This window comes from Budorcas taxicolor, chromosome 9, assembly GCF_023091745.1.
Source record: "Budorcas taxicolor isolate Tak-1 chromosome 9, Takin1.1, whole genome shotgun sequence".
NCBI lineage: Eukaryota > Metazoa > Chordata > Mammalia > Artiodactyla > Bovidae > Budorcas > Budorcas taxicolor.
The window spans coordinates 65,421,454-65,446,401 of NC_068918.1; the positions used below are offsets into that span (position 1 = coordinate 65,421,454).

General features: G+C 40.3%; 1 protein-coding gene across 5 annotated transcripts in view; it reads left to right on the top strand.

The window, feature by feature from the left end:
• The window catches only part of PDE7B (phosphodiesterase 7B), a 359,458-nt gene that overhangs the window by 247,274 nt on the left and 87,236 nt on the right, over window positions 1-24,948 (top strand). For all 5 annotated transcript variants that reach the window (XM_052645654.1, XM_052645652.1, XM_052645650.1 and 2 more), the window contains one exon: window positions 19,580-19,663. In XM_052645654.1, coding sequence (XP_052501614.1) covers window positions 19,580-19,663 — 84 coding nt within the window. The remainder of the gene's footprint in view (window positions 1-19,579; window positions 19,664-24,948) is intronic.

The following is a 24,948-nucleotide window of genomic DNA, read 5'->3' on the forward strand; positions in this document are numbered from 1 at the left end:
GTCTTGCCAAACTGTCTGTCTTAGTGATGTACACAGTGATTACCAGTGATTGTGTAGGCCCTCTGAGATACTGCAAGGCACCAGATGAGATTTTTAAACTAACCCAAAGAGTGCTATGTCAACATTAACCTTGAAAACCCAGAAATGGTTGTTCATTTTGTACCCTCAGGAATAATATCCCTCCATTGGCAGGTCAGCATGGGGTCATTCACTAGCTATGAGAAAGGCTGAACATGTGTGGAGCATCAAGGTTTAAAGAAAAGAAGCTACCTGAAAATTCTAGAAAAGATTCAGAAATAAATCCTCCTTAAAGCTGGTAATAAAGTGTTGCTAAAGGTTTGGACTTTGGAGAATTTGTGTTTCTAGTTCAAGGAATTGTAGATATAAGATGGCTTCACAGATGCTATATTATAAAATTAGGCTTTGGATTGCTACCTGTATTTTACTTCCAGTTGAATTGTGACTTCCTTATGCCATATCAGCGCTTCCCCAGTGGTTCAGCGATACAGAACCCACCTGCTATGCAGGAGCTGCAGGAGACATGGGTTCGAGCCCTGGTCAGGAAGATCCCTTGGAGGAGGGCATGGTAACCCACACCAGTATTTTTGTCTGGAGTTTCCCATGGACGGAAGAGCCTGGCAGGCTACAGTCCATAGGGTCATAAAAAGTCAAACATAACTGAAGCAACTTAGCTCTCATGCACACATGTATGCTATATAATATGAAATATACCTGCACCTTATTGTATTCTTAATCCTGTCAGTAAATATTTTCCATGATAGTATGCTTTAAATTGTTGTAGTTTTTCTTTGAGTGTAAGTACAGATTATTGTTGATGAAGTCCTTTCTCAGCTCTGATTGCCCAGTCCAAGAAAAAATGTGCCAGTTACCATTCCAATCTGATCAAGGCCACCTGCAGATCACCCTTATTGTTGCTCAGTTACTGAGCTTCTCGTCTGAATACCAAGAGTCTTCCCCATTTCTCTCGTACCCACTGCCTGAAAATTTTCTTTCACCAAGCGAACCATTTCTCTATCTATTTCTCCATTTGCTGCTCTGGAGATTTTTTCCCTAGTCTTTGAATTCATACTCCAGATCTTCACTACCTTTTTCTTTGAAAATGTTCCTTAAGTTGATTTCTTCCACAAAACCTCTCCCAGCTCACCAGAGCAGTAATAATCCATTTCCCTAACTGAAGTGCCCAAATCCCATGAGACACAACTCAGAAACTTCCAGAGATGATACTTATTATTCAGTGTAAATATTTGCTTGCTTCCTGTACTATTTGCTTTTGCCTCAAACATATCCTTTAGGAGGTGTGTCCTTTCACATATGTGCTCAGTTACAAACTGGGCTACTCATCAGTAGTTCATACCATGTCTTCCCATTGGAGTCACTGGGGAAACTTTGTAAAAAAAAAAAAAAAAAAAAAAAAACCTATGCACTTCAGACCAATTAAATCAGAAAATGTGATTAAAAACAACTGATCTTAGGTGGTTGTGAAGCAGAGTAGAATGTTAGTCTAATTTCTTTTTCCCTCCCATCCTGGGAAGAAGAGGGAAAATTCTGACCATATATTCTGAAAATATAATGGGAAAAGAAATTTTAAGTATCCTGCTGAATCATATAACTAGAAAGTTAAAGGAAGGTAAGCGCTTATCTTATTCCAGGTCATGGCCATGTCAGTCCAGAGAAAGAAAACATTTGCTTTAAATGACAATCCATTCTTTCTACTCCAATTTTCCATGACCCACATCTCACCCTTCCCAACCCCTGCTGATGAATAGTAAGGACCTCTAAAGATTGATCCCATGATTCTGTGAAGTCTGTTGACCTCAAGAAATACATATTCTAATAAAAGTGAAGTCGCTCAGTCATGCCCAACTCTTTGCGACCCCATATATAGTAGCCTGCACCAAGCTCCTCCATCTATGGGATTTTCAAGACAAGAGTACTGGAGTGGGTTGCCATTTCCTTCTCCAGGGGATCTTCCCGACCCAGGGATTGAACCCAGGTCTCCCGCATTGCAGGCAGACGCTTTACCATCTGAGCCACCAGGGAAGCCCCTAGAGACACTCAATATCGAATCTTGAGTGTCTAAAATGAGAAACAACACAGAGCACCAAGCTTTACTCAGTGCAGAAGAAATTCTATACTGCATAAAAAATCCAACAGTTATAATTACACAAGATAAAAGCCATAAGCAGCAGCACATCAAATATGGAAAACTAAGATGTTTATACTAAAGGAATTATCCCCTGGTATCACTTGATATCACTTGGAACATTATATTATATTGCTCACACAGTAATTCCTAATATGATCATACATGAGTATAATAAACTTACAATTGGCAGTGAACATTGATTGAAAACAAATATTATTGTTTATTTATTTATCATCTCCGAAAGAATGATTTCATATATTTGGATCAGTTTTTTAGTTCCAGTTCTCAAACAGATTAAAATCACATAATTGTGTTTGGACATGAAGAACTGTTTCTCTGGGTTTAATGATCACAAGAGGAAAATGATGTAATGAAAGAAATTCTGGGCATTGTTAAACTTTAATTTCATAAAGTAAGATGTATATTGCCATCGAAATAGATTCTAAAAGGCTGTATGACTTGATAAGGACAAAAAAACTAACATACAAACTTATTAGAATGTGTATTTATTCATTTAATTCAGGTATCATTTTCCCAGTGATGGCTAAGATATATTCTTGGACTTCTGGGTTTGTAGCTAAGAAACATAGAAATCAGGGGGTTTCGCAATGACCTAGTGGTTAGGATTCCAGGCTTTCACTGCTTGGGGCCTGGGATTCAATCCCTGGTCAGGGAACTGAGACCCCTCAAGATGTGTGTTGTGGCAAAAAGAAAAAAAAAAAAAAACAGAACATAGAAGTCACTTTATGTTGAGATCAAAAATTATCTCAGTAAGCAAGAATAGAGAGGTTTATCTAGAGAAGGCAATAAAGGTATGTGAATCGTTCTCTGATGAGTTCAGATATTTTAAAAAATATTCATAACATGCACAAAAGACAGAGGAAATTTCATCTAATGAAAGGCCAACAGAAATGTGTGATGCAAACCAAAGAGAAAGGACTTTTTAAAGGATTTACTAACATGCTCTTTAAAGTACAAGGATGGAGAAGGATCAGCCTATGGCCCACAAAAGCAGAAAAATGTGAAAAACAGGAGCAGACTGAGAGAGAGCAGTAAAATATCAACACCCTTTTTTTCTTTCTCTTTGTCAAAAAGAATGAACTCAAAGTAGAAAAGGTATAATTTTGTTTTAAACAAGGTCAGTATAGAGGGTTGGAATGGAAGTCCAAGAAAGTAAAAAACAAATAACAAACAAAAACAAAGGCCATTTTGCAAAAAATTCAAGTTTCTGGGTCTAGTGAATTATAATCCCAACTATTTGCAAATAGATCTGTTAAATCCCTGTCAATATTCCTGATGGAGATATGGAGAATGGGAAAGTGTCAGAAAACGAGAAAAAGGCAGAAGTTGTCTGAATATTATTTGGTTCAAAAAATCGAATGGTCTCTGTGAAGTAACTCCACTTCAGCTTAGTCGCCAAGGGTAGTTGAGGTGGCTCTGTAAACAAGCCAGGAGCAGAGTTCTGAATGGGTAAATTAATGTATGTTTCAATCGACCCTGACATGAGTACTGTCCAGGCACAGAAGTTCAGGTTTCAAGGACTGTCTCTATAGGAGCTAATGTTTCTTGAGTTTTATATTTTATCTGCTTCTTAAATAGTTCTTATTTCAAGTCAATATACTGCAAGATCTTTCTTGTTTAATTTTTATCTATTTATTTGTTTGCTTACTTTTTGGCTACACTAGGGTTTTGTTGCTGTTCTCATGCTTTCTTTATTTGTGGTGAATGGGGGCTGCTCTCTAGTTGCAGTGTGGGCTTCTCATTGCAGCGGCTTCTCTTGTTTCAGAGCACTCAGGCTTCAGTGGTTCCAGCATGTGGGCTCAGTAGCTGCGGCACATGAGCTTTGTTGCCCCTTGGCATGTAGAATCTTCCTAGACCAGGGAGTAATCCCTTGTCCCTTGCATTGGCAGGCAGATTCTTAACCACTGGGCCACCAGGGAAGTCCCGTAAGGTCTTTTTATGTATCCTTCTAGGACCAGTTTGGAGAAGGCAATGGCACCCCACTCCAGTACTCTTGCCTGGAAAATCCCATGGACAGAGGAGCCTGGTAGGCTGCAGTCCATGGGGTCGCTGAGGGTCGGACATGACTGAGCGACTTCACTTTAACTTTTCACTTTCATGCATTGGAGAAGGAAATGGCAACCCACTCGTGTTCTTGCCTGGAGAATCCCAGGGATGGGGGAGCCTGGTGGGCTGCCGTCTCTGGGGTCGCACAAAGTCGGACATGACTGAAGTGACTTAGCAGTAGTAGTAGGACCAGTTTAATCAAATTTACAGATGATAAAATACTGGTATCTTACGTACTTGTAAAATTGATGGCAATTTGTACCAATGAAGTAGCCACAGAACCATGTGACTTGACCAATTCTTCTGCCTTCTCCATGAAGCCAGGAGAAGGTATATTTTGCTTTAGCCTCCTTTTCTAGAGAGGGCCCTGCGTACACTGGCTTTAATAGAGCTTCTACCCTACTAAGAGATAAGACCACCTCTTGTGAGTGGGGGGCAGTGCACAGTAACAGGCCTTGGTGGCTGACTGGACTTGTCATAACTAGGACCCAAGACAGGACCTAGGTTATAGGAACAGACAGAACATTAGTCTGGGGATCTATCGAATGTATAAAGCTCCCCAACAGTCTATTGCCAGCAGAGCAGCCAGCACCATCCTCTGAAAAACATTGGTCAGATCATGTTACTCTCTCTTCAGAAACCTTATTGTGTCTCTGTTCTGTCTCTAAACTCCTGGTCCACCCCTGCCCACTTGTCACCTCTCTGCCCTTACCTCCTCCCACACTCTGTCTGTTCCAGTGTACTGGCCTCCTTGCTAGTTCTAGAATATATCGAGCTTGTTCCTTGTGTGCTGTGCTTGCTGTTCCCTGAGCCTGAACTGCTTCTCCCGGATGATCCCATGGCTCCTCCCTCATTTCATTCAAGTCTTTCAAGTTACCCCAGATGGGCCTTCCCAGACTCTCCTCTATTTCATCTGCAGCCCCACCTGCGCCAGGCCACCCAGAAGTCCCTCACCCCTTTCCTGCTTTATTTCACCCCATAGCACTTCCATGAGCTTCCTACCTGCAATTACTTGTTGATTTTGTCCATTGTCTGCCTTGCCCCTCTCAAATCTGAGCAGGCATGTTCCATTTTGTTCACTGCCATATGCTTAGAGTCTAGAACAGGCCTGGCACATAGTAGGCATTCAAAACATATTTGAAGAATAAATGAATAAATATTCAGTTGGTCTAAACCCCAAAAAGCAATTAGTACCAGACATGTAGACTTAATCATATAGGACAAGAATACAAAGAGTGGTGGTTCCAGAGAAGGATGCAAGGGGATTTCTAAGCTCCTCCAGTGCTGAGATTTTGACCTAAGTATTAGATACATATACTTGAAAAACATGTTTTATGGACAAAGGTGTTTGGGGAATGCTATGTGAACTCACCTTCTTGCATATTCACAATGAAGATCAATAATTTGAAGGATCAAAAAAATCTCACATGTAATAGTCAGGGTTGTTCAGAGAAACAAAACTCTGACTAGTGTAGATTTTGGTACCAAGGGTGGTTCAAGAGGAATAGCATCTTATGGATGGGTTTTCTGAATTGGTCTAGACTGTCTGGGATTGGCGGTCTAGTTTGATTAGATTTAAAGATACTAAGTATTTTCATTAAAAAAGGGAGCACTGATGACTTCAAGTGGTGTGATATGGCAATAGTTCTATGCAAAATATCAACATTGGATACTCCTAACCAAATACCTTTAAGAGACAAGTTTCTGGGTACCCACATATATAATCCCTTCAGTTGTTTTTTTCAAACTAACAAGTATAATGAGATTGGCTGTTTACTCCTAATGTTGCTGGACAAAGTGGGAAAAGAAAAGAATGACCTAAAGGATTCAAATTTCCAGCTCAAGTTCTGTATAAATGACCTGAAAGCTTCTATGTCTGCCCTGAAAAAGACTCATTTCCTGTAGCTGCAAAGCTGAGATTCCTGAAAGCCAAGCCCAGAATCTCATCCTGCTAGTGGCTGAATTACAAAACAGTTGAATTCCCAACACTGGAGAGTATCTCCTACTAAAGTGAGGGCATTGATTGGGAAGGAATGGGATCCTGAAAATTGGAATGGAGACATATGGGAAGCCTCTGATAAGCTGGGGCCATTGAACTCATTCTGATATATCTTCTTTGCCACTAGAAGCAGTTTCTCTCCCTAGCAAAATACCATAGACTGAGTGTCTTAAATATCAGAGATCTATTTCCTCAGAGTTCTAGAGGTTAGTGCAGGGTCAAGATATCAACATGAATTCTTGAGTCCTCTCCCCTTGGCTTTCAGATGGCCACCTTCTTGCTGTGTCCCCACATGGCCTTTTCTCTGTGCTCACATAAAGCTGATGTCTCCTTGTGTGTCCAAATGTCCTCTTTTTATAAAAACACCAGTCAGATTGGATTAGAGCCCACCATAATGGCTTCATTTTAACCCAATCACTTCTTTAAAAGTCCCATCTGGCAAGACAGTCATACTCAGAGGTACTAGGGAGTTACAAATTCAATATACGAATGTGAAAGTGAAAAGTGTTAGTCTCCCAGTCTGACTCTTTGCAACCACATGGACTGCAGCCTGCTAGGCTCCTCTGTCCATGGAATTCTCCAGGCAAGTATACTGGAGTGGTTCAGTTCAGTTCAGTTCAGTCACTCAGTCGTGTCCGATTCTCTGTGACTCCATGAATCGCAGCACGCCAGGCCTCCCTGTCCATCACCAACTCCCGGAGTTCACTCAGACTCCTGTCCATCGAGTCAGTGATGCCATCCAGCCATCTCATCCTCTGTTGTCCCCTTCTCCTCCTGCCCCCAATCCCTCCCAGCATCAGAGTCTTTTACAATGAGTCAACTCTTCGCATGAGGTGGCCAAAGTACTAGAGCTTCAGCTTTAGCATCATTCCTTCCAAAGGAATCCCAGGGCTGATCTCCTTCAGAATGGACTGGTTGGAACTCTTTGTAGTCCAAGGGACTCTCAAGAGTCTTCTCCAACACCACAGTTCAAAAGCATCAATTCTTCGGCGCTCAGCCTTCTTCACAGTCCAACTCTCACATCCATACATGACCACAGGAAAAACCATAGCCTTGACTAGAGTGGTTAGCCATTCCCTTCTCCAGGGGATCTTCCTAACCCAGGGATCGAACTCAGGTCTCCTGCATTGCTGGCAGATTCTTTACTGTCTGAGCCACCAGGGAAGCCCAATATATAAATGGGGGGCACGATTTAGCCCATAACATTGCACTTTTAAAAGTTTAACTTTACTAAAACTCTGTGTTTCACAAGCACATTTGATTATAGCACCTTTAATTCACAATTAATTACATATCAAGAATAATGCTCCTTAGTTTGAATTTATCTTACCAATGACCTAGATTTTTATAGCAATATCAATAATTTTATACAATATATAAAATGTAAGACAAAAAATAGAGAATTTATATTATATGTAATTTATTTAATATTTATATAGCAATATAAAAATAAGAATATTTTTAATAATAAAACTTTATTGACAAACCAGTTTTATCCATGTGATTTGATTCCAACCTTTTATGAGGTATACAGGGCAGATATTGTTATCCCAACTTAATAAAACAGATTAAATGAAACTCAGAATGGCTAATACTTACCTAGGTCATAGAGGTTGTAAACGGCTTCTCATATTATTGACTTCTTCCTTGTGATACAACTTTCTAATACTACATAATACCTACACTCCTTTAACAATATAACATGGTTCTCACTTCAGATCAAGACATATTTGAACAGGGATTTTACCACTTGAATTAGTCACCCTGGTTGCAAATCTGCCTTCATGCTTACTGACTATGTCTTCTTGGAAAAGTAATTTAACACCTCTGTGTCTCAGGTATGACATAGACAACAGGATTTATCTAAGGCCAGGGCCGGGGGAGGGTTCTTAAGAGGATGAAATGAGTTAATTCATGAAAAGTACTTCAAACATTACCTAGCACATACTAAATGCTCAGTAAATGTTAGCTGTTACTACCGACACTGAAAAAGACCCCGTTGCTAGGAGAGATTGAAGGCAAAAGGAAAAGGGGGCGACAGATGATGAGATGGTTAGATTGCATCGTTAACTCAATGGACATGAATTTGAGCAAACTCTGGGAGACAGTGAAGGACAGGGAAGCCTGAGGGCTGCAGACCAAGGGGTCACAAAGAGTCAGACATGGCTTAATGATTGAACACGACACATTACTGTGGAAATGTAAGTGACTGGTTTTAATAGAAAAATAGTTTCCTATAACATGGATATAATAAAATGGATTCAGCCATATCCCAACTGAGTCCAGTTTTTGCCATCTGTTTCCCTTCTCAAAAACAAAGAATGAACAACATTTGGAGCTTAAAAGAATCCCAAGTGCCATCATGGCACAGATGCCTGGAATAAGAATTCCCAAACACTTCCTGGGCCTGAGCAGGCTCCAGCAGTGAGCGTGGTGGCCTGATGGTCCTTCTGAGGTCAGCAGACTTGGTGTGGAAGTCTCCTAAGAACAGGCCATCTCGTGGGACTTTGAGTATTTCCTGCCCGTGATCAGCAACATCTCCTCTTGCAGTATTTTGGCAGGTTTGTCCTTGTTCCCAGCCAGAATCAGGAAGTTCAGAAGCACATGAAAACAAACAATACATTGAAACGCTTCTCTCAGATTATTCAAAGTTCAAGAAAACAAGAAATTATTCAGCAATATTGGGACATTGTATTTTATCTTATTAATTACATTTCTTCTCATTAGAAATGCCCATCCTTTTCTTTCCAATGAATACTTTTCTTGGCATTAATTTGCATGAGACTTTTTTTTTTTTTCAAAGTGTATTTAGGTATGAGAAGTGATAGGGTATCACTCTATTTTGCAAAAATTTGCAGGCATTTTCGTGACCAGAGCTATTTTGTCCTCTGTGCAATTTTCAAATTATATTTTGATATTAATATCAATCTTAAGAATTACCACCGCTTTTAAGTTCAGCATGATTTTTTCTTAAAAATCTCTTCTCTTCATTTCAATGATCATAATTGGATCAACTGCAAGCCAACACTGTAAAGTGCTACTTTTCAAAATTTTGCTTGTCGTTTAAGATCATCTAAATATTGGCTTCTTAATAAAACCTTCTCCGTTCCCCAACTCCAGGTGATGTCCAAAGGACTCTGCTGCTATTTCACACTACTGTCACTCAGCCACCAATGGACTTTTTTCAACCATCATTTCACTTACGCTTTCAGCAAGATCTCTCTGAAAACCATTCCCTCTCTCTTGAATTGCTCTCTTCCAAGACAAAATGAGCTTCTGGATTTCTTCCCACCTTTATGGCTATCTCTTCTCCTTTATAGACTCCTCCTCCAGCAAGACATTAAATGTTAGGGTTGCTTAAACCTGCATGCCAAGCCTTGTTCACTTATCACTTCATTTCCTAGACATGTATATACATGCCCATAGTTTTATTTGAGTTATAAATTTCTATCTCCATCCTAGATCTTCCCTATAGGTCTAGATCCATACTGCCTACTTGATATTTTTGCTTTGAAATCCCAGTAATACTTAAACTCAGAGTAGCCAAAGTTGATCACATGAACTTCTCCAAAATCTGGTCCTTTTAAAATCCCCTTTTTCTATGGCTAGCACAATCAATCATCCAGTTATGAAAACCAGAAATCTATGAACTGTCTTTAATACTTCCCTCTTCCTCAGACCTGCCAGGCAATTCCCAGGCAATTCTCCCTATTACACATCTCTAAAATCTATTCACTTCTCTTCTAGGACCACTACTATACTCCAAGTCACCATTTTTCTCACCTGAACTACTACAATGATCTTCTAACTAGTTGTTTTGCCCCTTCCAATCCTTCTCTGTTATTCACCCAAAATTGTTTTATTCAACATGAAAATCTGATTACACCATCTTCCCCTTAAAATCGTCCCATCGCTTTCTAATTCTCTTGTGATAAGGTTAAACTCCTCAACCTGTCCTGCAAAGCCCTGACACCTTTCCAACCTCATTTTGTCTGTGACCCACCATATCCACTTTGTTATTTCTGGAATATGCTAGGCCTTGTTACAGGAGCTCAGATATGCCATGCTCCTGCAATAAACTTTTAGACTCGCAGGACTGTCTGCCTGGATTGCTGCACTCAGGGCAATCATGTAATGTGTGAGCTAATCAGGATACTTTTGAATGTGAAAGGGGCGATATTACTAAATACAGCAGGCAAGACCAGAGGTCTAAATCAAGATTCTCCAGGGCAAGTCAGGACATGTGTTCACCTTAAATTAACTACTGTTAATTCTTCAGATCTCCAATCAAATATCACCTCCTCAAGGAGGCTCACAACAACTCCCTAACAAAGGGAAGTTCATTACTCTTAACATCAGTATATATCTCTTCTTTGTTCCTCTACCCAAAGTTGCAACTTTATATTTATGCATAATTGTTCTGTAATGTCCCCTCTAATAGATTACAAACTTCATGAGGCCAAGATTCTTCCCAAGGTTCTTCACCATTGTATTGCCTGCCAAAAACATCATGTCTTATAAATATCATTTATCAAATGAAGGACATGAATGACTCCTCTCTGAGAATTTCCTTTTTCTGTGATTGATAGAACCAACCATCCAGTCACGCAAGAGAGAAATCTACAGATCATCTCTGATACCTTCCTGTCCCTCAGCCCCAGGACTCAGTCCCTCCCTGTGTCCATTTTCTTGGTGGCCTCCTCTCTCTCCTCCTCCTCCTCTTTCTTTTCCCCAACCTCTCCTGCTGTAATTTTTTTTTCCAGAAAGCTAACACACATTAGATATGAAAGACATCGCCTGCTATTGATAGGAGGTTTCTGAAAATAACGTTGCTAATTTAAATTATTTGCCTGTACCCACAGAAATTTGCTTAGTGAAGACCCGGTATGAAAGTCTAAATCACAGCTTCAATCGCTGTTCTAAAATATGAAGTTCTTTTAAATGTAAAATTATATTAAATTTTCAAATTGGACATCAAATAATTCTCTTTCAATTCTACTAACTGACACATTTTTACAGGATTACTATGAAGTCATTTTAGACCCAGAAATATCCAAGTTATTTCTCCATATAAAATCATAAAACCTCATGACACTTCTGAGAGTGGGATCCAAACCCAAATATCCCAGTCTCGCTAAAAGTTAGATTCCTTCTGGCTTATATATTTACTCATTTCTATGAATCTCTTCTAACAGACTATTAATTATCTGAAAGCCAACATAACATCTTCTCTACCTTTATTTTTTCCTTTTCCCTACCTACTCTCGAACACTCTGTATAATGTTTTACATACATATTTATTGAAATGAACTGAATTAATCGAAGGTCTTCTCAGAGCCTACCCTAGAATTGGCCCCTTTGTTGAAACACTTACCCAAAAGTTCTACCACCCTACAAGGTACCTGGCTCTCCAGTGGAATCTAGACTCCATGTGGTCTAACCTGCATCACTGGGGACTCGTGGCATCTCGTGTTAAAATCTGAGGCTCCACTGTTTGTCCTGGGCTTGTAGTACTGGCACGAAGCACCAGGATTCAGCTTTCCTCAGGACATAGCCTTGGTATTGACTTGCATTAACCCTGACCTGCCCAGCAGAGAGAGGAGAAACACCTGGAAAAGCTGGAAAGATCAAGGAAGCCATGAGTAATGTCATCAACGAACTGACTTGTCGTTGTTGTGGAGGTTGGAGACACTGCCGCTGCGCAGTGGTGGGTTAGAGAGCAAGGGCTTCCAAGACCAATGGCTTCTGATCCCAATTCAGCTGACTTACAAACTCTATATTCCTTGGCACAATGGGGATGTTACACACACCTGCCTCAGGTGGATGGTTATGAGGACTAAACCAGTTCATACATGTACAGTCCTTAAAAGAGTTCCTGACTTTAAAATTCTCCTGAATAATGCCTACTATTATGGGGGAGGACGCAGGAATCTCAGAATAGTAACAAAATGATGGTAATAGTTACTGGGGTTTTTTGAGTGCCTGTGATGTAACAGGCATTGTGAGTGTACGTTATACATTTATTGAAAAACAACAAAATTTACTTTGGTGACATTCTGAAGATAAAGAGCATTATCCCAGAAATAAGTGAATAATGTACAAGCTTACACTGGTGTTTTCATTACTTAAGGCAGATCCAGATCATGTGTTCCCTAAAATGACTCCTCAGATTATTCCCCTTCTTCTCAATCTTTGAGAGAATATAAGCTTTTTGTGTTCTTTTCAGGCTTTTTTTTAAAGCAGCTTCTTGGAATTCTCTTAAGGCATTCCTGCTGCTTCTTGTTCAATATCCCTTTTTATTACTCTCCTGTATCCCTAGAGATTGTAATTTTTTCCCTCATTTTCCCTCTGTTAAATCATGAAGCTGAAAAATATCTAGTCTGAGTTAAAACATACCATACCCATGCTAGAACATAGAAGCACTTCTATTTGTATATTCATTTTCTCACCATTTAAGTCCCAAAATATTCATTTGTCACAACATATTTAATAATTCTAAACTAAAGTTGCAGGGTAATACAGTTAGGCAATAGAATATTGACTCTAACTTGGTGAAATTCCCCTTTGTCTGAATTTGACATGAAGTTAAAGGTTTTTAAGAAGAGAAGAGAGAAAGAACTTTTTTCACACGCAAAGAAAACTTTATATTATTTCCTGTGCCAAAAGCATGGTTTCAGGACATCTAACTCCTGGTCCCTCTCTTTCCTACACACAAAGCTCCCTCAGCAGTAGCCCAGAAATGCACAATTAGTGCAACAGATCACTGGACAGGTTCTGAGTAACAGACAGCCTCACTCAAGAAAGTAAAGCAGAAGACAAAACCTCTGGGAGGGAAACTTGGGTCTCATCAGCCATCTTGGATCTCCTGTGAGCTCACAGTCCTCAGAACAGTCCTCTCTGCCTGACTTATCTAAACTGGCTGCCTGTCGTATCCCATAAATCTGTGGAGTGATTAAATTGTGCAACCTTTCTCCTCTGTTTGGCTAGATCAATGTTTTAGGAGAAATAATTCACTTTGCTAATTGAGAGTAGTCATCTGAAATATTTGAAGCCACCAGGGCTGAGGCAGGGCAGCCTGTTGAAGTGCTTGTGTGAGATTCGTGGATCTGGGCTCTCTCTGCCTTTGTTTTGCAAGTGTGTGGCAGTGACGTGAGTTAGAAATATCTAAGGAAGTTCAAAGGAATACCTTTCATGAGCGCATCTTCTCTCCTGCCATGTTTGGGCTGCTCAAGAGCATCTTTCTGACTCTACCACCATCTCATCTTCCTCATTCATTGTGATGCCCTATAAACATCTATCCTGGGTTCCTGCAGCTTGTCTCATTATCTTTTTCATTCATCTTAGATGCAATAAGAGCACAGTAGCTACTGCCATGTCACTTTCCTACCTGTTTTCCCCACCCTGAGATGACCTTGACACCAAGACAGGGGCCAGAGTCTGGTTCTTGTCATGTGGCCCGTGTTTCAGCCACTGTAAGTTGTCATCGCTGTCAGAGTCTCCACCCTCTTTCCCAGTTACATAAGAGGCCACATAATGTCTGCTCCCTCCCAAGCTTTTATTAAACAGAGACAGCCTGGGAAGCCAAGTGGGCAAGAGGTCCATCCCGGAACCACGTCCCCTGGGAGGGTGAGTGGCTGTCTCAGCTCCCTGCCCATGTTGGCAGCTTTAAATACCCGAGGACGACATGTTATGTTTTCAGCCTGAAGGGGCAAAAGAGAAGCAGCCCTTTCAAAATAAGAATTCCCCTGCTGTTTGTTTCATTTTGGAACACAATAAGAACAGACCGAGGACACGACTCTGAGCTGTCAACGCTTCCCCCCCTGCTTCCACAGCACTTTTCGTTTGCCAGCAGGAAAAAAAAAAAAAAGTTGCTTCAGTTAAACAAGGGTCTCATGAATAGTTAAAATAATTGTTTAGCTTGGATATAAGGCCTTAGGTAAATAGATAATTGCTTGAGACTACGGGCCAGTAAAAGCAGCACAGCAGGACACCATTCGACCTGTTCCTCAGACCAGTGGCCTCTGCTCCTCCAGGGACCATTGTTACTGAATCATTTCTCTCTTTGCAAGAACATATTGAAGCAATTTAATATCAGAAGGGGCTCCTGAAAGCAGGGAGAAGGAGCAAGACCTTTCTATATAAGAATTTATACTGAAAACATTCGTTTTACCCCCATTCAAGCTTTGCTTCAATAAAACCCTCAAGATACAGAATCTTTGGTTTGTATTTAACTTTTCATGTTGAAAATTTTCTGAAATGCATTGTTAGCCAACTTACAGTCATCCTGACTCTTGCCTCATTAGTATTTTTAACAGGATTTTATCCTTATTTTAAAGCAATGATCTACTACACCTAAAGGCCATTGTTTGGTTTATGAGTATCTGCTTCCCAGGCTGTAATTGTAGTTACAGCTAGAATAACCATTTAACAGAATCTTTCAAGTATGGGTTGTGTAGCTTGTTGTTGTTGCTGTTGATTTGTTTGTTTGGGTATCTTTACTATCAACATGCTTCATTATTATTTGTCTCTTTTTCTCAAAAGTGGGATTGCATCATAAAAAAAATTATCTTAATTAAGAAAGAAAGAAAGAATGTGAAAGTGGCTCAGTTGTTTCTGACTCTTTGCGACCCCAAGGACTATAAAGTCCATGGAATTCTCCAGGCCAAAGAGCTTGTGTAAATTAGTTGCCAGGTCGTTTGAGTTCTGCTGAATAATATTTTTAATAATTGCCTTCCATTTCTTACTTAAAAATAATAGATGTGTTGTTGATCCAGAGCAGGATTTGGTTGTCTTATTCATACAGTCCATTTCCAGTGAAGTGCTATTTGAATAAACATCTATCTGATTGAATCTTGAATTCATCAAGGGCCTGGATTTCCCTGGTATTTAGTTTCCAAGAATCACGATGAGTATATACTTGGTTTATGGGCAAAAACAATCAGAGCATACATTATGCAATAAAAAGTTAATGCTTAACTCTTTATACAAGTTTTTTATCCTAATACTATAAAAAGATGGTTGGTTAAGAACATGGGGTTTGAAACCAGTTCTGAGTTTAAGCACAAACTCTCCACTCACTAGCTCTGGGCACAGACAAAATATCAAATTTACATTGGCCTCAGTTTCCTCATTGGTGAATGGTATAATAATAATATTAATACCTTCTTCGATGAGTTGTTGGGTAGGTGATATGAGACAATGCATGTAAAATGCTCAGCACAGCATAAGTAGCATTAACTGTTATTGTTATTCATTATTTTCAATAACGTTAACATGTTATTTTTCAGGCACTTGATAATTTCCTCACAACAATCCTGTGGTGTGGAAAAATGCTACATAACACAAATTTAAATATTAAAAAATTGGACCTCAAAGTGGTTATTGATTAGCCCAAGGTCACCCAAGATGATGAAATGCTAATCCTCTCAGTAATAGGAGTTTCCTGATCCTAGCTTATCATCCCCTTTTTGCACACTTTGCACCTGGTGCTTTCTCTTCACAGTTTCTCTAAATCTAAAGTCTTACAGAATAACGGGTCATCTCTGCCTTAGACTTTCAGATGCACAAATGGAATAAACTCTGGCAGAGGCTTCAAAACCCACAATGATATTAGAAATTTTCTGGGAAAATAATACCATCAGAACTACAAAAGCAGGAGGAACTCTTTGGTAAAACTGAGAAGAAAATACTAGTGAAGAAGTGAATTCCAATTGATGAGCCTGAAACCCATAGGAAAAGCCCAAACGGATGACATAGTAGGTAAACAAATCCACAAGCCCAGCCAGCTTTCCACCAAATGAAGACAGTCTCATCTCTGCATAGGTTTTCAAGTGTGTGTCTCTTCCTCTCACTCATAAAATATAAATTCATTTAAATGCAGTGCTGAATTTGTCATATCATTTTAAAATGGGGACCTATGACTTTTTTAACTTTATAAACCAGGTGTGTACACTTCATAGGGATAAAAACCAATGGTACTGAGGAGAGATCTTTGCCTATGAAGCAGAACAACCTAGATTTAGGACTAACCCTGCTAATTGTAAGCTTAAATCACCATAAATTCAGGCACTCAAAGTCAATAGACAAATGGATAAAGAAGATACAGTATATATACACAGTGAAACATTACTCAGTCAATAAAAAGAATGAAATTCTGCCACTGCAACAATGTGGATGGACCTAGAGAATACTGTGCTCAGTGAAATTAGTCAAACAGAAAACCACAAAAACATTTTATATTACTTATATGTGGAGTCTAAAAATTAACAAATGAATATATATAGCAAAACAGAAAGACTCACAGATACAGAAAACAAATTAGTGGTTATCAGAGGGGAATAAGAAGAGGAGGGGGCAAGATATGGGTATGTGATTGAGAGAAACAAACTGCTATGTATAAAATAGAGAAGCAACAAGGATATATTGTATAGCAGTGGGAATTATTGTCATCATCCTATCACAAAATTTAAAAGAGTACAATCTACTAAAAACACTGAATCACTATACTATACACCTGAAACTAGTATGATATTGTAAAACAACAATACTTCAATAAAGAATGATGAAGCTTAAAAATAAATAAAGTCAGTCTACTGAATGCCTTTAAGGGGCCTGAGACCTGAGCTGGGACCAGGAGGGTGAAATAGCAGTCCCTTCACCCTCTTTTCTGAGCCTCTGTTTTCTCACCTATAAAGTAAGAGAAATAATAGTAGTTCTCCTTACAAGGCTATTGTGAGGATCCAAAGAGAGAAACGAGAAAATAAATGTACTATAATGTCTGTGAAAGTGTTTTGTAAAGTCTAGAGAGCTATAAACATAAGATGATGAAGACAACCCAAGGAGAGAAAAACTCTTCATGTTTTGCCAGTGGCTTTCCTATAACTATTGACCATGCACCCCAATGAACTTATCAAATACTAGCATTCTCTTCTTTAATGCCAGATTATATTCATTGTATTCATATTTTGAAATGTACTTTTCCATCCTTTCCCTCCTCCTCCCACTTTGCTGTATTCTGTAAATTGTAACATTCTTTAATATCAATATGGCACTACAACATCAGATTATACAAACCATCAAGTAAAGCATCAATATAAGATTCAAAGCAAGAATTGCCCGAGGGCTCACAGCTTGCAATTCATAAGCCCATGTATATACAAGGCCCATCTGTGGGGGATATTTTAAACAGTAAGTCACATGAGTTAGAACTGATGGAGATCTCACCTAGGCCCTGGTAAACTCCAGGAGTTAATGAGAGAAGACTGTTCGTCCTCTTCACTCATAGGTGGAGGCCCTAGTGCCATCTCATGTCTGGGAAAGAGCGGTTTATGGAAGTGGACCCATTACTCCTGGAACTGAAACCTTCCCCAGTTCAAGTCTTTCAGAAGAATATTGGGTCTCATGTATTTTTACCTCTCCTCTGATTTCATGTTATATGTACTAATTGGTGGATTCGGTCTTTATATCTAATCTAGTCAATAGAAGACATTCACTTAGAGTCTGTTAAATACCAGACAACACACAAAGCACTGTGGAGAAATGCAGAACACAAAATATGATCCCAGCTTTGCAGGGGTGTTGCTGCTGCTGCTAAGTCGCTTCAGTCATGTCCGACTCTGTGCGACCCCATAGACAGCAGCCCACCAGGCTCGCCCGTCCCTGGGATTCTCCAGGCAAGAACACTGGAGTGGGCTGCCATTTCCTTCTCCAATGCATGAAAGTGAAAAGTAAAAGTGAAGTCACTCAGTCATGTCTGACTCTAAGCGACCCCATGGACTGCAGCCCACCAAGCTCCTCCATCCACGGGATTTTCCAGGCAAGAGTACTGGAGTGGGGTAGAAGGAAGTAAAACCAGCATTTATTTGCAGGCAGCAAGTGTCATTTTAGATTCTCCAACCAATGGCACCTTGAAGTGAGGCAACTGAGGCTCAGAGAAATAAAATTTCCAATATCACACAGGTAGCAAGTGTCTGAGCTAAGTTTATCCAAGGTCTACCTTGTTCTAATGTTGCTGGAGCTGAAGCTCCAATACTTTGGCCACACGATGTGAAGAGTTGACTCATTGGAAAAGACCCTGATTTTGGGAAAGATTGAAGGCAGGAGAAGGGGACAGCAAAGGATGAGATGGTTAGATAGCATCACTGACTCAATGGACATGAATTCGAGAAAGTCTGAGAGATAGTGAAGGACAGAGGAGCCTGGTGGGCTACAGTCCATGGAGTCACAAAGGGTCAGACGTGACTTAGTGACTGAAAAACAACAAATGAATAAGTACTAGAAACTTTTAGCACCTGTGAAGGTGGCGCTAGTGGTAAAGGACCTGTCTGCCAGTGCAGGAGATATAAGAGACATGGGTTTGATCCCTGGGTCGAGAAGATCCCCTGGAGGAGAACAGGGCAACCCATTTCAGTATTCTTGCATGGAGAATCCCATGGGCAAAGAAGCTTGGCGGGCTGCAGTCCAGTCAGTCGCAAAGAGTCGGAGACTACTGAATCGATTTAACACACACTAGAAACTTTACACCGGAGAAGGCGATGGCACCCCACTCCAGTACTCTTGCCTGGAAAATCCCATGGATGGAGGAGCCTGGTAGGCTGCAGTCCATGGGGTCGCTACAAGTCGGACACAACTGAGCAACTTCCCGTTCACTTTTCACTTTCATGCACTGGAGAAGGAAATGGCAACCCACTCCAGTGTTCTTGCCTGGAGGATCCCAGGGAGGGGCGAGTCTGGTGGGCTACTGTCTATGGGGTTGCACAGAGTCGGACACGACTGAAGTGACTTAGCAGCAGCAGCAGAAACTTTACACATTGAGTGTCTAAAGTACTAGGAGCTCGATGGGCCCTGGCAGATTCTAAGGCAGGTCAAATGATACAACCTGAGAAGCAAAGAAGGTGGATGCCGGTCAGAGAAAAAAAAACAAACAAACCTGTGCTGGAGCAAGAGAAACAGAACTGTGGGTAATTAAAACTTCTAATTAAAATAAAAGCTCTAATCCCAGCATACTTTTTGTCCTCCATATTAAGCTGCTTCATCTTTATGGTGATAGAAAGAGTAAAAAAAACTATGGGAACTTTGTAAATTACCAAAATGTTCACAGACCTATCTTCCAGACAGATATAAAGGCACCCTGCTTCACTGGTTAGAATATTGCCAAGTCCATTACACTCAGCATTCATTAAATATCCCTTTCCTCATAGTGCTCTCTTAAACAAGGTGAATGGAATCGTTTTTCTCCTGATATTTGGTGTTGGTTCCAGTGACATAAGTGGGTAAGAGGATTTGCAGAGGAAAAGTGAATACACTTGGCAACGTTTTCAAACATTTGTTTGGATTTTGTTTTCTAGGAGATGTACGACTGAGGGGTCAGACGGGGGTTCCTGCTGAACGCCGCGGCTCCTACCCATTCATCGACTTCCGCCTCCTTAACAGTGAGTAATCAAGTGTACCTGGAAAGGAACAAACGTTTCCTTAAAAAAAAAAAAAAAAAAAAAAATTCTCACTTCCCTCTGAACTTCAAAACCCTCGGAGGTCTGCCTTCCTTCCTCTGTGTCTCCCCTCCCAATCACAAATTAACCCTTGGTCTTTAGATTTCCTTCATAGTGAAGTCATTCAGCCCAGCCCTACCTCTCAGAGCTTGGGCGACAGTGGGGTGTCCAATGAAGTCATGTCAGCTTGAAAAATGTAAATCTTCAAAACAGTGAAGCCATATACAAGGAAACGATTCCTTTCACTATCCAGGACATTCTCTCCACCTTCATCCAGGACTAGACCAGAGGAGATTCTATTTTATTTTAAAAACTCCAGAGGGAAACCTATTCTACCACTGCCCTTAGTAACCATCCATTATCTAATTTCCCTTCTTTATCTATCTAAGTCTCTGAGGTCTGTTCTTGCAGTCCTGGTAGAACTCTTCACCATGGCAAAGTCCTTTCAGTCTATACTTGCTGCTGCTTCCTCCATTACGACTACTTAAGAAGTTCGTTTATTGCTACCTTTCCACTTTTATTTTATTCCTCTTTTGGAGATTTGCTCAACCTCTGGTTCATAATTCTCTTAATCTCAGGTTCCTCTGGAAACCCAAACCAGTAACAGCCTCCACTCGTTTTCATGTCTTTTATTACAATCATCCTTCACTTGGGACTTGGGAGTAGGGAATGAAGAAAAATGAATATATTTCACAACTTACTCCAAGGTTTTCAGTATTTGGTTCTCATATCACTTCACATCCATAAATTTCAAAGTGCTGGGTTGTACCCACAAAGTATTACTTTTCTTTGGCATAAACAAGTTTAACTCAAGATGTAATTTGATTTATCTTGACCCCTGAAAATTACTAGAAGAAACTGGAACTTGCTATTTCTGATCCTTAGATCCTCCCCAGATCAATGAAGGATGGACAAGGAGTGTATTTCTCCTGGCTTGTTCCCCTCCCATATCAGTGTGCAATATCTGTTTTTGCAGTTCTTTCAGAGACACAGAGATTTGGAGTAATTCTTTCATACTAGAGACAATCTCCCTCACCCGTTCCCCCAAAATTGCATTTTAGAGGATAGGATCCAAGTCACTAGACTAATGCAGTTTTGGTCAATGAGGAGCTCCGACAGTGTCTCTTGTTGCTGTTGTGTCTGACTCTTTGCAACCCCATGGACTGTAGTCTCCAGGTTCCTCTGTTCATGGGATTTCCCAGCCAAGAATACTGGAGTGGGTTGCCATTTCCTCCTCCAAGGGATCTTCCTGACCCGGGGATCAAACCCACATCTTCTGCTTTGGCAGGCAGATTCTTTACTGCTGAGCCACCAGGAAAGCCAACAGTGACTCTTAACCCCTCCTTATAACCCTGGATGGGTTGTTCCAGCTACCCATGGAAGTTACCCCTTGAGACAGCCTCTAACCTGTATGGATTTCCAGGTCCCAGGCATATGGCTTCACCAAGGAGTGTGGGGATGAGCAAGGGCCTAATTTACTATCCCATGTAGACCAGGACCCTCAACAGCACCACATACTGAGGGTTCAGTTCAGTTCAGTTGCTCAGTCGTATCCGACTCTTTGCGACCCCGTGAATCGCAGCACGCCAGGCCTCCCTGTCCAACACTAACTCCTAGAGTTCACTCAAACTCATGTCCGTCGAGTCCATGATGCCATCCAGCCATCTCATCCTCTGTCAGCCCCTTCTCCTCCTGCCCCCAATCCCTCCCAGCATCAGAGTCTTTTCCAATGAGTCAACTCTTCGAATGAGGCAGCCAAAGTACTGGAGTTTCAGCTTGTCATCATTCCTTCCGATGAACACCCAGGGCTGATCTTCTTTAGAATGGACTGGTTGGATCTCCTTGCAGTCCAAGGGACTCTCAAGAGTCTTCTCCAACACCACAGTTCAAAAGCATCAATTCTTCGGCACTCAGCTTTCTTCATAGTCCAACTCTCACATCCATACATGACCACTGGAAAAACCATAGCCTTGACTAGATGGACCTTTGTTGGCAAAGTAATGTCTCTGCTTTTCAATGTGCTATCTAGTTTGGTCATAACTTTTCTTCCAAGGAGTAAGCGTCTTTTCATTTCATGGCTGCAACCACCATCTGCAGTGATTTTGGAGCCCAGAAAAGTAAAGTCTGACACTGCTTCCACTGTTTCCCCATCTATTTCCCATGAAGTGATGGGACCAGATGCCATGATCTTCGTTTTCTGAATGTTGAGCTTTAAGCCAACTTCTTCACTCTCCTCTTTCACTTTCATCAAGAGGCTTTTTAGTTCCTCTTCACTTTCTGCCATAAGGGTGGTGTCATCTGCATATCTGAGGTGATTGATATTTCTCCCAGCAATCTTGATTCCAGCTTTTGCTTCTTCCAGCCCAGCGTTTCTCTTGATGTACTCTGCATAGAAGTTAAATAAGCAGGGTGACAATATACAGCCTTGGCGTACTCCTCTTCCTATTTGGAACCAGTCTGTTGTTCCATGTCCAATTCTAACTGTTGCTTCCTGACCTGCATACAGGTTTCTCAAGAGGCAGGTCAGGTGGTCTGGTATTCCCATCTCTTTCAGAATTTTTTCACAGTTTATTGTGATCCACACAGTCAAAGGCTTTGGCATAGTCAGTAAAGCAGAAATAGATGTTTTTCTGGAACTCTCTTGCTTTTTCCATGATCCAGCAGATGTTGGCAATTTGATCTCTGGTTCCTCTGCCTTTTCTAAAACCAGATAGAGGCAGAAAATAACCAAAAAGCCTCTTTTCAATAGTAAATGATATGTTATGTCATGGGTTCTAATATACAGGATAAACAAATTAGGAAAATAGGAGACATTTCCCCCTATAATTCCAAGGTTCCAAATGATAAACTCTTTTTAAAAATTTATTTATCCTAGTATTAATGAGCAACATCAACTGCTAATAACGGTTATCTTTGCAGGTGGAACTATGGAATATTTAACTGTCTACATCTTAGGCTTCTGTAACACTTGGATTTTTCAATATATTGTTTTACTTTTAAGCTGAAAAAATTGGAATGTGGAAAAAATTTCAACAGAAAGTCAATGTAGATAATATTTCATTGTTATATTATTCACAATATAATAGATCATCTGTAACCAGGTGCTTTCCTGTCTTCCCTCAGCTGCAGATCTGCCAGGATCTTCCTGGCACCTAGACCCAATCTTCGCCTCCTTCCCCTGACCCAGGTTGCTCTCTGTTCTCCATCCCTATTTCACCTCGCCTGTTGCTCATGACCTCCCATCCATTGAGTGACAGTGTTGGCCATCCATCTTATAATTCCCTTTCTCATCTGTTTGCACTCCACTCTGATAACCCTTTCATTCATGCCTCTTTATCAGTAACATATGCTAAGGCAATATTAATTTGCCTTTGCTGTACTTTGTTTTATAAGTTATCTTGATTTTTTTTCCTAGATACAAAAAGCCTCATCCCTACATAGACTACAAGATCCTAAATGATATTCTCTTGATAGTTGTTGACCTTTAGTAGCTCCTGTTGACTTACTGAATAAAGGGTCTCCTCAAAAAGATAATATTAAATAATTATAAATGTTAATCATCCTCTTCATTTAACTGAGCAGCTCAGATAGAACTGAAGACCTCTGAGACTTTTCCTTATTTGTGATACTACCCATTCCATTGCCTAGAACCAGTGACATTATTGCGCTCACTCTCCACAGTTTCCTTGGTCTACAACTAAAGCAGCTTGTCACGAAGTAGCAGCAGATGTGGCTATCTGTGTCATATAGAGTCACTTAAGATTTATGTGTCATATTTCCTACTGCCTTATAGTATACAATCTACTTGATTCTCTTTGATCCCATCCTTGTCCATGTTGTGGTATGCCTGAGTTGTTAGTGTCTGCTTTCCACCTAAAGGGAAACATTTTAAATATAACTTTATAAAAAATGTAAAATAAACCCCTAAGAATATTTTGGGACTTCCTCCGAAAACTTTTAGTTTTACCAGCTGATTCCAATTCTACACCATAAGTACCAAATTCAAGTGATTTTTTAAATGTAATTTACCTTAATTTTGAGTCAAATTTTCCAAGAATAGGCACAGACCCATTTTCCTCAAGTGCCTTCAGTTCTGTAAACTCTCCCAAAAATCTCATCTAGGACTTAAAAAAAAAAAAAATAGAGGTAAAACTGTATCACCATAACCTCTCTTCCCTATGTCTGCATCCCTGCAGCCTTCCTCCTACAAGACTTCATGAGAACCACATGGCTGCCATTCTCTGTCCAGCGTGTCCATGACAGCTTACCCTCCACCACCCACCTCAGCTATGCCTAGAATGGCTGAGACATGCATAAGCAAAAACATGCACTAAATAGTAAGATCCATGTACTTTTCCCATTAGCCACAACCCCAGCCTGTCACAATAGGACAGGAGACGTCAGAATTCATATCTAAAATAACTGCCCTTCGATCAGAACACAGCTTCTAGGTATTAAAACAGAACTAGAACAGAGATGGGCAAACAGTAGCTAATGCACCAAATCTGTGTCACTACCCTGCCTGTTTTGTCAACAAGATTTTACTGGAATACAGCCATGCCCATCCGTTTATATGTTGTCTGCAGCTGCTTTCGCCCTACAATGGCAGAGCAGTTGTAACAAAGACCATGACCCCTTACAGAAAAAAAAGTTACCAACCTTTAAATTAGATTTTTTAATTGAGGGAAAAGAGTTTATGATATCTCTATAGATAAATTCAATCCAGCCTATTCTCCTTTGTTAACATTTTTTTCTTTTCATTTGCCAGTGCCATGACTTTAAGAATGGACTCACGTTAACCAAATATACATGCAGTAGGAGGATAAGCCAAAGTGAAACTATCTTGCTGAGAGTTTCCTATCCAGATTTTAAACTCCACAATTATAATTTCTAAATGCACAAATGTTCTTCTTCAAGAGGTGCTCCTTTCCCCATATTCTTTGAGGGTAGAGTACTATGGTAATCACGTACCTGTCATCTCTGTATAAGGTGACAATATATACCGGCTTTGCCTGCGATAGCCCTAATTTGTACCTGTTGTCTAGGCATACTTATTTATAATGGTACCTTTCGGATACCATAATATCCAGGCTTGGACAATAAATTACAATGCCAATGGATTATATGGTTTTTCCTACAAAAAGAGAACTCCAAGCCAGCACCCCTCCTATGTTACCTGCAATCTGAGGATAAAGATCAGAAAATTTTCCTCATAAGAAATTCACCCA